The 18338-nt window shown below is 48.0% G+C and overlaps 1 protein-coding gene across 3 annotated transcripts in view; it reads left to right on the forward strand.

The window, feature by feature from the left end:
* Positions 1-7649: 7649 nt before the first annotated feature.
* Positions 7650-18338, forward strand: part of GNPTAB (N-acetylglucosamine-1-phosphate transferase subunits alpha and beta) — a 189186-nt gene continuing 178497 nt past the window's right edge. Inside the window, exon 1 of one of the 3 annotated variants that reach the window (XM_063927810.1) lies at positions 7650-7983. In XM_063927810.1, coding sequence (XP_063783880.1) covers positions 7855-7983 — 129 coding nt within the window. In that variant the 5' untranslated portion in view covers positions 7650-7854. The remainder of the gene's footprint in view (positions 7984-18338) is intronic. The other 2 variants (XM_063927809.1, XM_063927811.1) reach the window with 2 other exon arrangements.

Genomic DNA, 18338 nt, shown 5'->3' on the forward strand with positions numbered 1-18338 from the left:
AGAGACAAACTGGAACTAGGTTAGACAACCAAAGCACTGACGCCTTCCTTGCTCAGGCACAGCATATTTATACCTGCAGCAAGGAAGGGGTTGGCTAGGCAATTATGCAGATTAACAATACAGACAGCAGATTGGTGGAAATGATCAGATGACAAAATCCAAGATGGCTGCGCCCATGCAGACACTTGGAGGGAAGTTTGGTTTGTAATCCATGTGAGAATTGAAACAGCAATGGCGGCGCCGGCCACAGGAGACAGGAGACGCCAGACTGATGATTGCACATCTAAACCACGCGGGCACAGCGGAGGCCGCGGCTGACGTAATCGCCACTCTGACACTCTGCATGCAGGAACTCAGGGACAGCGGTGGAGGCCGCGGGGAACGCCATTCCAGATGTTACATGGCGCCGCGGTGACCGCGTCTCAGAGTGACAGGAGAGGAGGCAGGAATGTGGACATCAGTGTAACGGATGGGATCCGGTCCTGGAACGCTGAGCCAGCCTCAGGAGGCATCTGAAGGGTAAGTAATGGCGTCCAGATACCCGGATCGTGACAGTGATTGCTCAGTGAGACCAGTGATTGACACAATGAGACCAGGGAGGTCACCGTTAAACCTTGCCTGAAACAAGTCCCTAGCATGACTGACTGTGGGAACTTGGACAGTACTGCAAATACCCAGCAGAGGTCAGGCACCTCTTACATCTACACTGAAGGTCCTGACCTGGATAAGTATTTACAGAGTGCGATTACATATATGAAGACATATCCAGACATGGCAACCCTTATGCAGCTGGTGCAACAGTTCCATGACGAACGCCAAGCAGCTCTGGGATGTGAGGCTGCCAGGGAGGTAAGGCAGGCTGACCGTCTATACCAGCTGGAGCCGGTTAGGCTCAAAAGTCACTCCGCAGGCAAAGACTCTCCTGTTAGCAAGCCCTGGTCAGAGGATTCCCGTGTGTTGCAACGGGATGGAGGCAGCCAAACAAATGCCCGCTGCGTTTTGGAGAATCAGCTGACTTTGGGCCTAATTCTGAGTTGATCGCAGCAGCAAATTTGTAAGCAGTTGGGCAAAACCATGCGCACTGCAGGTGGGGCAGATATAACATGTGCAGAGAGAGTTAGATTTGGGTGGGGTGTGTTCAATCTGAAATCTAAATTGCAGTGTAAAAATAAAGCAGCCAGTATTTACCCTGCACAGAAACAAAATAACCCACCCAAATCTAACTCTCTCTGCAAATGTTATATCTGCCCCCCCTGCAGTGCACATGGTTTTGCCCAATTGCTAACAAACTTGCTGCTGCGATCAACTCAGAATTACCCCTTTGAACAGTACAAAAGATACCATACTGAGGTCTGACAACTCTGCCAGCCCCAGGGAGACTGCAGAACATGAGTCGGCCAGGGAGGCTGCAGAGCAGCAATCCAATACATCGCCAGAGAACCAAAGTTGGGACGATGAGCCAAACATGGATGAACTAATTACCATGGTGAGCATGGAGGAATTAATTAAAGAGTGTCAGCTGCAAGGCCTGGCGTGCAGTGACAATACTCCGTTCTGGCAAAATCAGTGTCGCCGCGTGGAAGCAGAGCGACAAACCTTACTGCAGCTTCGTTCAGCAGCTGAAGAAGCAACAGCCCAGCCTGCCAAGGTGCCCAAGAAGGAAAAGGTAACCCCACAAGCTACAGTCAGTGTGGACTAGGCTATTGAGATATCATCCCCCACGAAACAGCTTACCCTGCTAGGAAAAGCTAAAGGTGCGAGCAGCATACTACCACAGGACGTGCAGAGTTTGCAGCTAGAAGAGGCTGATGTTAAAAAGGACAGAATTATTGAGGAGACTTTGTCCAGGAGAGAGGCGGGAGTGTCTGCAGATACTCGCACAGATGGGTTCGTATATACTGACCGTGGACATGCGATATCCCATTATGTTCTTGAAACTGTTATTCCTGCTATTTCTGTTTATATTGAACCTTGTGACTCTGCTCCGGACATATGTGATACTGCTGGATCTTGCACAGAAGTGACTCTGGGTAAAAACGTAGTGCCCCGTGAAAATTTTGCATTTTCTACTGTGACAGAGACTTGTGATAGTACCAGTGATATGAACTGTATTGCTGCAGGAACTAACCCTTTTTTTCCTCAGGTGACACCTGCTGATTGGCATCTGGTTACAAATGTATGTGATTTTAAGGGTGATGAAAACCTCGGTGTTCTGGAAAATAACCCTTAGTCGTTACACAGTGCCGAATCTATTCTGTCAGAAAGTGCATGCCCTGATATAGAGTTGTGCGGTGTGCAGTTAGCAGATTATGTTCCACCTGTATCAGTAGTTGTGTTGAATTCTGTATGCAACAATGTGTCCCGGGCCACTCCGATTAATGTGATGGGATGTAACCCTATCTTTCCACAGGCATCTTACCACGAGGTGGGGATAGGGGACCCTGTCCCCATATGTGTGTTACCCAACTTGCCTAAGAGTGAGGGACTTGAAACTGGATTGGGGCGAACACACTCCACCTGCATGAATGATGGTGATGTCACTACTGATGTCCTATTGACCTATTTTTTCCAGCATCTGTGATAATAATGAGCTGTCTGGTGTCAGTTCAGTAAATAATCAAGCGTCAGAGATTGGTTGGAGCACCATGTGCCTCAATTATGGCGACCAGCAGGAGCCAGGTAAAAGGTGGATCGTTATGTCCACTCAGCGTGAAGTTTCTGTGGGAAAACATCTTCCTGATAATACTGTGTTGAATACTGGTATCATTAATAGTTCTGAAAATGTCTGTGGTATCAGAGATGATGAGCTGACAGGATTCCCTGCAGGTCGAGAAGGTGGCTCCCTGCAAACCAACCCCCCTACTTCCCCCTTTCCTCCCTGCAGTCTCAGACCGTGATCTGAGGGAGGAAGGGCTGCTTCCTGCTATGTCATGCTGATCAACTTATCAGAGATGAGGAATTCCAAGCAGGACAACCAGCTGACCCTGACTTAGCATCTGTAAGGACGTGGATCAGTTAGACAAGCTGAGGTGATAAATCAGGAAGAATTTCTCTTAGAAAGGGACATTCAGGTGATGATCCCAATGTCTTAGGTATACCCCAAACTATGTGCAGTGAAACCTGTCAAGAGCGCCCTGTAGAGCAAGGAGCCCCCACCTTAGGGCCCGGGTGGTTGAGGGGCAGGCCACCACATCAGGAAAGGGCACAAGGTGAGATTGTGTGGGGAAAAGAACATAGTCACCTGTCCCACCGTGAGCATTAATCATGAGATTACTCCCATTGGTAATGTATTCAACCATGTAGAGTTAAAGGTACCAGGGGTTCGCGTGAACAAAATGTGTAACAATGTGTCTGATGCAAGTCAGACCCCGAACACCTCCCTCTGAGCCATGGGTAACTTATCCACTAGCTCACGTCTCCACTTTTATCACTGCACATTGGGGGTAATTCCAAGTTGATCGCAGCAGGAATTTTTTTTAGCAGTTGGGCAAAACCATGTGCACTGCAGGGGGGGGGGGGGCAGATATAACATTTGCAGAGAGAGTTAGATTTGGGTTGATTATTTTGTTTCTGTGCAGGGTGAATACTGGCTGCTTTATTTTTACACTGTATCCAAGTTGAGCGCAGCAGGACATTTTTTAGCAGTTGGGCAAAACCATGTGCACTGCAGGAGGCAGATATAACATGTGCAGAGAGAGTTAGATGTGGGTGGTGTATATTGTTCCTGTGCAGGGTAAATACTGGCTGCTTTATTTTTACACTGCAATTTAGATTGCAGATTGAACACACCACACCCAAATCTAGCTCTCTCTACACGTTATATCTGCCTCCACTGCAGTGCACATGGTTTTGCCCAACTGCTAACAAAAATCCTGCTGCGATCAACTCAGAATTACCCCCCATATGCACTGCAGGGGAGGCAGATATAAAATGTGCAGAGAGAGAGAGAGATTTGGGTGTGGTGAGTTCAATCTGCAATCTAAATATTACCCCCATGGTTTTGCCCAACTGCTAACAAAAATCCTGCTGCGATCAACTCAGAATTACCCCCATTATCCCGTTCTGAGGTCCCTGTGCAGACCTATTTGGTTGTCCTGCTGGATGGGAGGGAGATTCCTAAATAATTTTTCTAGATGCAAGAATTTAAGTATTAGAGGTTTACGAGATCTGGTATTACACTACAGTGAGAATTAACACGTATCACAGATTAACAATGAGCTTGACATCATTGTTAACATTGGAAATTATGCTGTAGTACAGTAGTAATGCAGGTATGCGGAATGGTGTTCTAGTTAGTTATGGTGGCACATGGCGCTGCTAGTGGAAGCTGCAGTTTTATCACATATAACCAGTGGTTAAAGTGGGCCGGAACGGGGCGGAACTGCGTTCCGTCACCTCTAATTGCAGGCGGAACCAGTTCCGCCTCCGTCCGGCCACAGCATCAGGTCCCTGCTCCACTGTAAAGGTGGCAGCGGCCGCCAGCCAATCACGGCTCGCGGACCGGCTGCAGCACCAATCAAACGAAGGGGAGGCTTTTTTAAAATCTAGCGTGAGCCAATCACGGCTCCCGGACCGCCAGCCAATGAGAAGCTGCCAAGTGGCAGCTTCTCATTAGCTGGCGGCCCGGGAGCCGTGAGTGGCGCACAATCGGCGCTATTCAAAGTGCCCTCTCCCCCCCTGCCAGGGATGTTACAGTGCCTGATCTCCCCCGCTGCCGCAGCCGCCGGAGTGTGAGCCGCGGGCTGTAACGCCCGATCCCCCCCAGCCGCCGGAGTTTACTGTGAGGCCAGTAATGCAAGTGCCCACTCCCCTTCTCCCTGCCAGCGCAGCAGCTTAAAGTCCACCCCACTCCTAAGCCAGGCTTGCTAACCCTCCCGCGTTCAGCTCAGATAAAAAAATGTGAGCCTCCCACTGCTCCACAAATGCTCTGGGTCCTCCCGAAAAAAAAAAAAATGCGGACTGTGCATGCATCAGTCTGTAGAGACAGGGGAAGGGTTGCTCGGGGATGTAATGAGGGGTGACATTGTAAGCAGAGCCGCATAGCGGAAGTGTCAGCACCGGTGGCTAGTTTAAAGTGTCTGCGACGGCTGGTGTGGCAGCAGCATAGCAGTGGTGGTTTTTTTAGTTCAGCTGCCCCACCTCCCGGAGGCATGTTTAAAATGTAAGTATTGCTGGAAATTGGCACCAAGTAGATGCTGTAGGTGTGTTAGCAATATGAGACCACTATGTGTTTCTGTGATTACAGGTCACTGCTCCTGCATAATGACTTGCAAGCACATGTGTTTATGTAACCCTCATCCTTTATCCTAACACTAATTCTATGCCCTATCCCTCACCCTTAGTCCAAACACCCTAATACTCTTACCTTGACCCTCACCCTTAAGTGCTTTGAGTCCTATTGGAGAAAGTGCGATGATAGATAAAATTATTATTACTGTAACATTACACCAACATCCTGTCACAATGAAGGAGCCGACATTGCAAACAGGCAGTCTCTGGGGGGCAGCCCACATCTCCAGGACCCCAGAGTGACAAAAACAGGTTCGTGCAACGAGGCCATGAACCTTCCCTGAAGTCATGCCCTCTTTACACAGCGCAGCGCCGCGCATTCTGCTTACACCCACAATCTCCCTGAACCTAGTTTTCAAAAGTAGGCAAGTATGCCCTAAGCTTTGTGACCCGCGAACTGTAATGCCCTCTCCACCTCCACTGGATCGCTATCTGCAAGTGAGTGAGGGTCTGCGGCCCTATCCTAACCGTGGCACACCCCTGGGCGGCGTCTGGCAGGAGAGACAACTCACCCTCCACATGAAAACCTCCAGGTAACTGCTGCTACATTTCACAGCTCTGGGAGCCCAGTCTTTCTCCCCCTCATCTCTCTCTCTTTTGCAATGTCTCTCTCTCTCTTTTGCCACGTGTCTCTCTCTCTCTCTCGCAACGTCTCTATCTCCATGTCTCTCACCCTCTCTTGCCATGTCACTCTTTTTGTCTTCCTTCTCATGTATCTCTCTCCCTCCCTTCCCATGTCTCTCTCTGGCCATGTTTCTCCCTCCACAAGTCTCTCTCTCTTTGTCTTGTTCCCTCCTCATGTCTCTCTCTCTTTATAGAAATATCCAGCACCTGCCATGCTCATAAGCAGTATATGCTTGTAACATGACGGCACCCGGAGACTTGATAAAGTGCAAAAAGCTGCTGCTTATTTCAATAAACAGAACCTTTTTGCACTTTATCAAAACTGAGTGCCTATATATATATATATATATGGTGAATGCTGAATTTTCTATTTGTATGTATTTGGGTAGGTGGCCATGGGCTGCATGTACCCCACCCTATGAGTGTTGAGTGCAGACACTGCACCCCACTTCTGGGGTGGTGAGTGCAGTGGTTTTCTATATTTGTTTGTATCTATCTATCTATCTATCTATCTATCTATCTATCTATCTGGAAAAAACCCTCATAAAATCCTGCATTTGCCCCTGGAGGGGGCTCTACCTGCCGTACTGTGTAAAATGGGACTCTACCTGCCGTACTGTGTAAAAGGGTACTCTACCTGGCGTAATGCGTGATAGGGGTTCTACCTGGTGTAATGTATGTAAGTGGTGCTACTGTGCAACGTGATTTGAATAATATAGATTACTGTGCAGCGTAATATGAATTGGTATTATTTTGTGGTATTGGTATTTCCCCCCTATATTTTTGTCACTGGTCCTATTTTAAATATGGGGTGGCGATGCTGTTTCTTGCACAAAGTCCTAAAATGTATGGGCTCATGAGGAGAGTGACAGACAAAGGAAACAAGAAAGCAGAAGGGACAGATAGAAGACATAAGAGGTGAGCAAAGGTTGTTCAACATATACTGCTATATTGTAAATCAAATCTAAAATTAGGAGGGGGAGGGCACTGCTGTGGGCATTGTGTGTGTAAGAGGCTCTGCTATTGTGGGCATTGTGTGTGTAAAGGGCACTAGCATGTGGGGCGGGCAATGTGAATAAGATTGTGCTACTGTGAAGCATTATATTGAATTGGTGGTACTTTGGTGTGGCCACGCCCCTTCCTTGTGAGGCCACACCCCTTTCCGCGCTAAGCAGGAGGAGTTGCTGGCGAGGTGAGTTCCCCCACCTCTCCAGGACCACTTTAAGCCCTGCATATAACACAGCATTTTTTTTTTGTACAGCAGGCAGTAAGCCACAAAGTATTTATTATTTATTTATTAGCAGTTTCTTATATAGCGCAGCATATTCCGTCGTGTTTTACAATTACAACAACAGTTATAAAACAAAACTGGGTATCACTTCTTACAGCGTGTCCGTGCTTCGTGTCATGAAAAATCGACAATACATTTTGTCCATACGTACATTCAGATCATGTCACCATTATTGAACACTCCTCCCTCAGAGTGGCTGCCCCGTGGGTACTACCGCCACGGTTGTGTTTATACCCTACTGCCACAGTAAGCGTACAATGTATGTGTGTGACTGTGTATGTACACCATCACTGAATTCGTCGACTCACAGGGAAAGAGTATAGACCCGGCCAGCGGCGTGCCGATTGCACGCTTGTTCGGCCATTGTCAGCGGATATTTATTCCTCTGCTAGACTAAAGTAGGTGATATTAACTGTCTGGCTAGTCTGTAGCAATCTGAGACTCGGCTGCTTTAGTCTAAGAGAGGAAGAATCTTTTTTTTCTGCCGGTGAGAGAGCATGCGCACGGCCGGCACTGTGCTCCCGGGTACTGGTTCCGGGATGTAGTGACACACAGTCACACGCACAGTGCTGCTACTGCTGCCTCACGTGACAGGGTGGCAGGAGGCGGGCGGCCGGCTGGTGGAGGTGAGTGATGCTGCCCGTTCTGCCATGCTGCTCAACTCCTTGCTGAAGCTGCTGCAGAGACAGACCTATACCTGCCTGTCCCACAGGTATGGGCTGTACCTGTGCTTCGGGGGCTTGGTGCTGATGATCGTCTCCGCTCTGCAGTTTGGAGAGGTCAGTAAAATGTGTAACCTTACCACTGCCTGCAGCTGTACCCGGCTCTATGCCCTGCAGTGCCCCATATGCTGGCAGGTAACGGAAGTCCCTGCAGCGCTTACTGAATAGAAGCTGTGGGGTGATTGTGTCATGTTATATAGACTTTATGTTCTATTTATAGTCCAGCCATATGAGATAAGTGCAGTACACAAGTTGAAATTGACATGTTACTGAAGCTGGATATTGTGACACTGTTACTTGTAAAAGAAACTATTTTAAATTCATGCTGCTATTCTCTGTTTATGTAGATTTCATTTTAGGGCATTTTAAATAGTATTATATATGTTGTATGTGATACATATGGTCATTGCAGCCCATGAGGTAAGTGATCTATAATTACTTCTGCAGTGACCAGCAGTCCATCTACTGCATATCAGGAGTGGAATGCATGAGCATAAATTTAAGCTTAACCAACAATAGTGTACACAATTTTTATTTTCTTTTAAGTTTCATTGTAATGTGTCCCATACAAACTGTTTAAAATACAGAATTGTCTATTTGACATCAATTGTCACATTATTAATTATTCACCTTTTGTATATATTCCATAGCCAAAACTTAGGACATCTACAGTATAATTACCTTTCTACGTTTTGAATACAGGCTGGCTGAGTTCTGTAACAGCATTGCCTGATCACTTCTTATATTGCATGGCTGGCAAAGCTCTTTTTGACTCCACTTTGGCATTTTTAAGGCATCTTTACAGGGAAATAAATGAGCGATTTACCTTCCTCACGGTTTGAAAAATGTATGCAGACATGTGTCCCATATAATTTATTTCCTAATTTTCATTCCAAGACTTCTCCTGTGCTGCCCCCAACCATTGGAACGATCTAACTCATTCTATCAGACTATTCCCCAGCTTCAAACCACTGTCAAATCCACCTGTTTATAAAGCGTACCAGTCCACTGCTTAACCATTTCACCAGGTAGTTTACTTCACCCTCGTTTATCCTCCATCTCCCACTCCTGCTTATTGCCCTCGGCTATCCTTACACTGACTCTCCTATTGGGGCAACTGTTTGTCTGCCCTCTTCTCTTTAGATTTTAAACTCCTATGAACAGGGCCCTTTTCCACCTGTTCTCATTACCCAAAAACTCTTGCTCACCAGCTACACTCTATCTCTTTTGGGCTTTCTGCTCCTGGACTCCACTCCTTCATTAGGCCTAATTCAGACCTAATCACTGCTGTGCATTTTCGCACAGTGGGCGATCAGGTCTGAACTGCGCATGCCAGAGATGCGATTGGCATCTCTGCCCAGCGATCGCCTCTGCCTGATTGACAGGTAGAGGTGGGAGGGGGTGGGCCGGCGGCGTTTGGCTGCCGTTTTGGGGTGTGTGCCCGTTGAGTGCGGAGGGCGGGCGGCTGCGTGATGTCACACGCGGCTGCGTGACGTCACACGCAGCTGCTGCGACCCAGGAAGCGACGAGTAGCTCCCTGCCAGCGCGCATGAGCTGCGCTTGGTAGGGAGCTACTCCTCTGGTACAAAAGCAACGCTGCCGTGCAATGCTCTTGTACCTGGGGGGGGGAGGTATGGGGGGTGAAGGGTAGAGCCAGACATGCGGGGCGGACTAGCCCTGTGCTGGGTGTCCTCTAGCACATCTACGATCAGGTCTGAATTAGACCCCTTGTCTTCTCACTGGTTTTAGTAGCTCTAAACCTGTTAGTTCCTCCCACAATAATTGGTACAGGTTATAGCTTGCACTAAATACACCCCTTGCTCTCCTTGAATCAGTATCTCTGTTGAGAGTTGTAGTGTTATTTGTTTATTGTATTGTATTCTGTTGTACTGTTATACCATGCACTGTCTTGTTTGTTCTTTGTATGATGCTGCGGTCACGTGGCGCCAAATAAAGTGTAATAACAATAATAAAAGGATGGCTGATACTTGCATGTGACAAATTACGACTGGAGAGGTGTAACTGGGCGTTCTCATGTATGCAAAGTTTAGTGAGAGCATGTCTGTGCAACTGCAGGCCATTCAGAGTTGAATGGAAGTGTATATGGGTTTTGGATGATAGGTCGACCCCATATGGTCGACATGCATTAGATCGACAAGTAAAAGGTTGACATGACAATGGTCGAACAAGGGTTTTTTTTCTTCCTTTTTCTCCGCTCTTTCATCTTTTACCATCCTCTTATACTACGCCGCCGCGTATTGAGGCACCTTGCCCGAAGCGTGGCAAGCGAAGTGGTACACTAGTCTAACTTTCTAGTCCAACCATTTCCATGTTGACTTTTGTACCTGTCGACTTTTTCATGTGTCTACATTTTACATGTCGACCAATTAGCCTTGTTGACTTTTTGACACTGTCGTTCTGTTGACTGTTAGGGTAATTATGGATGACCCAATTATCCACACCCATGTAAATTAGTCTGTTTCCTTGCATATTTTATGCTCCTAGAGTAGGACTGTTGAAAGTGCACACTGGGGCAGGGATTGATATGACTAAGTGAAATATTCTCTGTAATGTGGAATATGTGGGCACTATAATAGTAATTGCTAAGCATATAATAATGTGTTGGTACAGTGTTTTTCAGAATAGCAACACAAAGGGAGGTATCCATTTACAGTCTCAGTTTTCGGCTGATAAAAACAGCAAGATATCGCGATTAATGACTGATGGTCATTATCGTGGTATCCCATGACAGGCCATTTTCATCAGCTGAAAAACGGACCCGTGAAAACACGTGGGATCGGGGATAAGTCCCCAATCCCATGTGTTATCGCAGGTCCGGCAGCCCGCTTATCGCGGATTATGCTGTGCTATTATGATATCCCAGCATCAGGGCTAATAGTATAGCCCCCGACGATACAATTACCCACGGTCCATTGGATACCCCCCAAAGCAACCTATCTGCTCCATACATTAATATTATATGTATCTGTTGATTAGAAATGTTGAGAGAGATATTTATCAAATATAGGGCCTAATTCAGAATTGATCGCAGCAGCAAATTTGTTAGCAGTTGGGCAAAACCATGGGGGTGATTCAGACCTGATCGCACGCAGGCGGTTTTTTGCAGTGCTGCGATCAGGTAGTTACCGCCCACAGAGGGAGGGGGTAATCGCTGTGCAGTGGTGCGATTGCTTGTGCAGAGAGCTGCAGAAACAAAAGTTTGTACAGTCTCTGCACAGCTCAGGACTTAGCCACTGCGATGATCCGGCCAGGAGCTGACGTCAGGAGCCCTCCCTCCGAATGGCTGGGCACGCCTGCGTTTTTCCGGACACTCCTCAAAAACGGTCAGTTGACACCCACAAACGGCCTCTTCCTGTCAATCTTCTTGCGATCGACAGTGCGATCGCTTTCTTCGTTAAAGCCGTCGCTGTCCGGTGATCGCCGGCGGTCAAAGCGCCTGCGCATTGCGGAGCATACGCATGCGCAGTACAGACCCGATCGCACTGCTGCAAAAAAAGCTTGTGTGCGATTGGGTCTGAATGACCCCCCATGTGCACTGCAGGAGGGGCAGATATAACATGTGCAGAGAGAGTTAGATTTGGGTGGGGTGTGTTCAAACTGAAATCTAAATTGCAGTGTAAAAATAAAGCAGCCAGTATTTACCCTGCACAGAAACAAAATAACCCACCCAAATCTAACTCTCTCTGCAAATGTTATATCTGCGGCCCCTGCAGTGTACATGGTTTTGTCCAACTGCTAACAAATTTGCTGCTGCGATCTACTCTGAATTACCTACCCCCATAGAGTCAGACTGGGGCCATGGAGCAGCCCTGGCACAACACTTTGTGCGTGCGCGCACAACAAGGGGGCGTGACTGTGGCTGAAGGGGGAGCATCCGTGGCTTATGTGGGTTTGCCATGGGTCATGGGGGCCTGGCCTTGTTGCATGCCCCCATATATCTGTATGCCGGGCGGCTAAGCAGAGTGGCTGGAGGTTGCACTGCTTGGCTGGCATTTGCCAGAAGTGCCAGATGGCCAGTCTGGACCTAGTCTATATTAAATATTAATACATATCTGATGCTTTAAGCCTTGCAGCAGTTATTCCACTTCCTTTATTCTGTCAACTGTTCCTCTTTGTTAAACAGAGATAAGTCTCTTTTTTGTCACTTTTAACTAAACGTTGTGGCTTGTTATCAGATACGTGAATCACCCACATTGAAACATTTGTTGCACATTGCAATGCAGCTGGGGTTTTGTAATCTGTTCTACTGTTTTCCTCCTGGTTCCTGATATGTTTCATTGTGCTTAAATGATTCGTAAAGTAGTCCATCAATTTGTACAAAGCAAATAAACAAAGTCCCAACAATTGTAAATAAAGCTCCATTTTGAAACAAACTGCTTTTGTTCTAAGTTGCTTAAAAAATATGCTTGCATATCTAAAAGTAGAGGTGGCCATAGACTGCAGTTATGGGACTGCTGATAATTGTACAGTGTACGGGGTATATTCAATTGAAGTCGAAAACTGCCGTCTGTCGAAAAGACCGCAGTTTTTGACTTTTTTTTAGGTCGGAAGGGGTTCCAACCTATTCAATATTTTCAACAAGTTGAAAAATTCGACTTGTCAAAAAGCACGTGGATCGGCGGAATAGCTGCCAATCCACGGGCTTGTGTCGAAAACGGGGCCAAAACTGACAGGTTTTGACCCCCTTTTCGACCATCTCAGTCCGACATCAAAAGATGTTGGACTGAGATGCGGACCCAGAGGAGGAGAGGGGGGCGAGCCGCAGGGAGATGGGGGACTGCCGCGGGCAGCCAGGGGAGATCAGCGCTACAGCACAGTGCTGCAGCAGGATGACACACCCACGCCGCTCACGGCAGCGTCCACCCGGCTCCAGCAAGCTTGCTGGAGCCGGGTGGACACTGCTGTGAGGTCGGACAGCTGTTTGACATCCATCTGTAGTGCTACTGTAGCGCTGATCTCCCCCTGGCTGCCGGCGGCTGTCCCCCGCTGGTCTCCCCGCGGCTCGCCCCCCCCCTCTCCTCCTCTGCGCCTCTCATCTTAATTCGACTTGAAAAAGTCGAGTTAAGATGAGATTTGAATAGGGGTTGTTGGATCCATTCCGACAAATACATGTCAGAATGGATCCGACTTTAATTGAATATACCCCTATGGCTGCCCGACAAATCAATTAAATTGTTTGGGCGTGAGTGCCGCAGGTGGACACCTGTCTGCTTGCAGGCTCCTGAGTTGGCAAGTAGAAATGTGTGGAAAATCCATGGACCAAGAGCCTAGACGGCTTTAGCTGCTTTACCTGGCTAAACTCTGCTTTTAGGCACACCAAGCGCAATAAAGTGCTCCCAAAACAACTGAATTGCTCTGTCGTTTGTCCATTAACTGTAAATAGTAGAATTCCTCCTGAAAAATCTTCCAGCTCTTCAGTTGTGATCATTTGTGCTGTGATAACTCACTCACATCAGACAGACAGACCAATTATCTGACCGTGTATGGTTTGGCTATTATGGGCCTCATTCAGAGCTAGATGCAATATTCAGATAGTTGATTGATTTTTTGGAAAGTGCATACGTGAAAATTTCTAAAAAGCCCTACAACATGTGCTTAAGTGTAAGCCCAGATATATTATTGGCATGCTTTGTAACACCATGGGGGAAATGTAATAGGGTGTGAGAATCAGAAACTGAGAGATTTTGTGAGAGCTCTCTTGATTTTTTAAAGTGTCAATCATTTACATGGCAAAGCCAGGTTGATTTTGCCATGTAAATGATTGCCACTTTAAAAAAAAAAAAATAGGAGAATTTTATCAAAATCTCTCACTTTCTGATTCTCACACCCTATTACATTTCCCCCCTTATGTTATTTGATTCATACATAATTTGAATTATTCAGAGTTAATTATGATTCAGTAGCTCAATAAAAAAAAAAAATATATACAGATGTGTCCTCAGGCATCTTACTTCAATATGCCACATAGCGGTACATGCTTGGCGTGAGTGAGCTGACATGTTCCGTGCAACTCTTTTAGCGCTGGGCGACTCCCTCCCCCCCCCCCCCTCCCCCGAAAATGTGTCTTATTCACATCGCTGTTTGAATAGTACGCAAATGCAGACTGTGCTAATTAAAATGAAGCATAAGCTGCTTGTGCGTCATATTCGCATCGTTTTCCAAATAAGACGCATTGTAATGGAATAAGTGCACACAAAGGCAGCGGTACAGATTCATGTCACGTCAAGGCATGGCATGACTAGAAGGGCTGTTTAATGTGCAGGTAGGCTAGATGTAAGTGGACACATCTGTATTAAGGTGCTTACACACTGGCCCATTTATCGCCCGTTCTAATGAACAACAGATATATCGCAGGTCCCCGGCCAGTGTGTACGAGCGATATGTCTGTGAAAGTCGTTGTTCCCAGACATATCGCATCAGCCCTGCAACACAGCTGACGTCCAATATTGCCCATACACTTGCTGCAGACACCGGATGTGATTGACAGCACAACTGGGTGGGCGCATGTAAATGGCCGCCCAGTTTGTGGTGTCAGTCCCGACGGATCGGGCAATGTGTATGCACAACACACTGCCTGGTCCATCTGTAGATATATCTGCAGGTCATAGTTACATAGTTGTTGAGGTTGAAAAAAGACAAATGTCCATCGAGTTCAACCTGTATTATAATTTCTATGACGTCCTAGTGGATGCTGGGAACTCCGTAAGGACCATGGGGAATAGCAGCTCCGCAGGAGTCTGGGCACAACTAAAAGAAAGCTTTTAGACTACCTGGTGTGCACTGGCTCCTCCCACTATGACCCTCCTCCAAGCCTCAGTTAGATTTTTGTGCCCGGCCGAGCTGGATGCACACTAGGGGCTCTCCTGAGCTCTTAGAAAGAAAGTATATTTTAGGTTTTTTATTTTACAGTGAGACCTGCTGGCAACAGGCTCACTGCAACGAGGGACTAAGGGGAGAAGAAGCGAACCTACCTGCTTGCAGCTAGCTTGGGCTTCTTAGGCTACTGGACACCATTAGCTCCAGAGGGATCGACCGCATGGAACTGGCCTTGGTGTTCGGTCCCGGAGCCGCGCCGCCGTCCCCCTTACAGAGCCAGAAGCAAGAAGAAGTCCGGAAAATCGGCGGCATGAAGACTTCTGTCTTCACCAAGGTAGCGCACAGCACTGCAGCTGTGCGCCATTGCTCCTCATACACACTTCACACTCCGGTCACTGAGGGTGCAGGGCGCTGGGGGGGGGGCGCCCGCGCCCTGAGCAGCAATAAAAACACCTTGGCTGGCAAAACAATCACAATATATAGCCCCAGAGGCTATATATGTGATAATTACCCCTGCCAGAATCCTTAAAAAAGCGGGAGAAAAGTCAGCGAAAAAGGGGCGGAGCTATCTCTCAGCACACTGGCGCCATTTCTCCCTCACAGCTCCGCTGGAAGGAAGCTCCCTGGCTCTCCCCTGCAGTCTACACTACAGAAAAGGGTAAAAAAGAGAGGGGGGGGGGCGCACTAAATTTAGGCGCAGTAAATATTATAGCAGCTATAGGGGACATAATTCAGTTAGTCCCTGCATTATATAGCGCTCTGGTGTGTGCTGGCATACTCTCTCTCTGTCTCCCCAAAGGGCTTCTGTGGGGTCCTGTCCTCTGTTAGAGCATTCCCGGTGTGTGTGCTGTGTCGACATGTTTGATGAGGAAAATTATGTGGAGGCGGAGCAGATGCCTATAGAAGTGATGTCACCCCCTGCGGGGCAGACACCTGAGTGGATGGTTTTATGGAAGGAATTACGTGCAAGTGTCGACTCCTTACACAAAAAATTTGACGACATGCCAAATGCGGGACAGCCGGCTTCTCAGCTCGTGCCTGCCCAGGTGTCTCAAAGGCCATCAGGGGCTCTAAAACGCCCGCTACCTCAGATGGCAGACGCAGATGTCGACACGGATTCTGATACCAGTGTCGACGACGATGAGTCTAATCTAATGTCCATTAGGGCCATTCGTTGCATGATTGAGGCAATGAAGGAGGTATTACACATTTCGGATATAAACCCAGGTACCACTAAAAAGGGTATTATGTTTGGGGAGAAAAAACTACCCGTAGTTTTTCCCCCATCTGAAGAATTAAATGAAGTGTGTGAAGAAGCGTGGGCTTTCCCCGATAAAAGATTGGTAATCCCTAAAAAATTACTAATGGCGTTCCCTTTCCCGCCAGAGGATAGGGCACGTTGGGAAACACCTCCTAGGGTGGATAAAGCGCTCACACGTTTGTCTAAAAAGGTGGCACTTCCGTCTCCGGATACGGCCGCCCTAAAGGAGCCTGCGGATAGAAAGCAGGAGGCGATCCTGAAGTCTGTATATACACACTCAGGCATTATACTTAGACCAGCTATTGTGTCAGCATGGATGTGCAGTGCTGCCGCTGCATGGTCAGATTCCCTGTCAGAAAATATTGACACCCTAGACAGGGACACTATTCTCCTAACCATAGAGCATATAAAAGACTCAGTCTTATACATGAGAGATGCACAGAGGGAGATCTGCCGGCTGGCATCTAAAATAAGTGCATTGTCCATTTCTGCTAGGAGAGGCTTATGGACTCGGCAGTGGACAGGGGCTGCAGATTCCAAAAGGCACATAGAAGTTTTGCCTTATAAGGGTGAGGAGTTATTCGGGGATGGTCTCTCGGACCTAGTTTCCACAGCGACAGCTGGGAAGTCAGCATTTTTTACCCCAGGTTCCCTCACAGCCTAAAAAAGCGCCGTTTTATCAGGTACAGTCCTTTCGGACCCAGAGAAACAGGCGAGGAAAAGGCGGGTCCTTTCTGTCCAGAGGCAGAGGTAGGGGAAAAAGGCTGCAACAAACAGCAGGTTCCCAGGAGCAAAAGTCCTCCCCGGCTTCTTCCAAGTCCACCGCATGACGGTGGGGCTCCACAGGCGGAGCCAGGTACGGTGGGGTGCCGCCTCAAAAATTTCAGCGATCAGTGGGCTCGCTCACAGGTGGATCCCTGGATTTTGCAAGTAGTATCTCAGGGGTACAAGCTGGAATTCGAGGCGTCTCCCCCCGCCGTTTCCTCAAATCTGCCTTGCCAACAACTCCCTCAGGCAGGGAGGCTGTGCTAGAGGCAATTCACAAGCTGTATTCCCAGCAGGTGATAGTCAAGGTGCCCCTACTTCAACAAGGACGGGGTTACTATTCGACACTGTTTGTGGTACCGAAACCGGACGGTTCGGTGAGACCCATTTTAAATTTGAAATCCTTGAACACATACATAAAAAAGTTCAAGTTCAAGATGGAATCGCTCAGGGCGGTTATTGCAAGCCTGGACGAGGGGGATTACATGGTATCCCTGGATATCAAGGATGCGTACCTGCATGTCCCCATTTATCATCCTCACCAGGAGTACCTCAGATTTGCGGTACAAAATTGCCATTACCAATTCCAGACGCTGCCGTTTGGACTGTCCACGGCACCGAGGGTGTTTACCAAGGTAATGGCGGAAATGATGATACTCCTTCGAAAAAAGGGAGTTTTAATTATCCCGTACTTGGACGATCTCCTAATAAAGGCGAGATCCAGGGAGCAGTTGTTGGTAGGAGTAGCACTATCTCAGGAGGTGCTACACCAGCACGGTTGGATTCTGAATATTCCAAAGTCACAGCTGGTTCCGACGACACGTCTACTGTTCCTGGGAATGATTCTGGACACAGTCCAGAAAAAAGTGTTTCTCCCGGAGGAGAAAGCCAAGGAGCTGTCATCTCTAGTCAGAGACCTCCTGAAACCAAAACAGGTGTCGGTGCATCACTGCACGCGAGTCCTGGGAAAGATGGTGGCTTCTTACGAAGCAATTCCTTTCGGCAGGTTCCATGCCAGAATCTTTCAGTGGGACCTGTTGGACCAATGGTCCGGATCGCATCTTCAGATGCATCGGCTAATAATCCTGTCTCCAAGAACCAGGGTGTCTCTGCTGTGGTGGCTGCAGAGTGCTCATCTCCTAGAGGGCCGCAGATTCGGCATACAGGACTGGGTCCTGGTGACCACGGATGCCAGCCTTCGAGGCTGGGGGGCAGTCACACAGGGAAGAAACTTCCAAGGACTATGGTCGAGTCAGGAGACTTCCCTACACATAAATATTCTAGAACTAAGGGCCATTTACAATGCCCTAAGTCAGGCAAAACCCCTGCTTCTACACCAGCCGGTACTGATCCAGTCAGACAACATCACGGCGGTCGCCCATGTAAACCGACAGGGCGGCACAAGAAGCAGGACGGCAATGGCAGAAGCCACAAGGATTCTCCGATGGGCGGAAAATCACGTGCTAGCACTGTCAGCAGTTTTCATTCCGGGAGTGGACAACTGGTAAGCAGACTTCCTCAGCAGGCACGACCTCCACCCGGGAGAGTG

The sequence above is a fragment of the Pseudophryne corroboree genome, chromosome 6 (assembly GCF_028390025.1).
Source record: "Pseudophryne corroboree isolate aPseCor3 chromosome 6, aPseCor3.hap2, whole genome shotgun sequence".
Lineage (NCBI taxonomy): Eukaryota > Metazoa > Chordata > Amphibia > Anura > Myobatrachidae > Pseudophryne > Pseudophryne corroboree.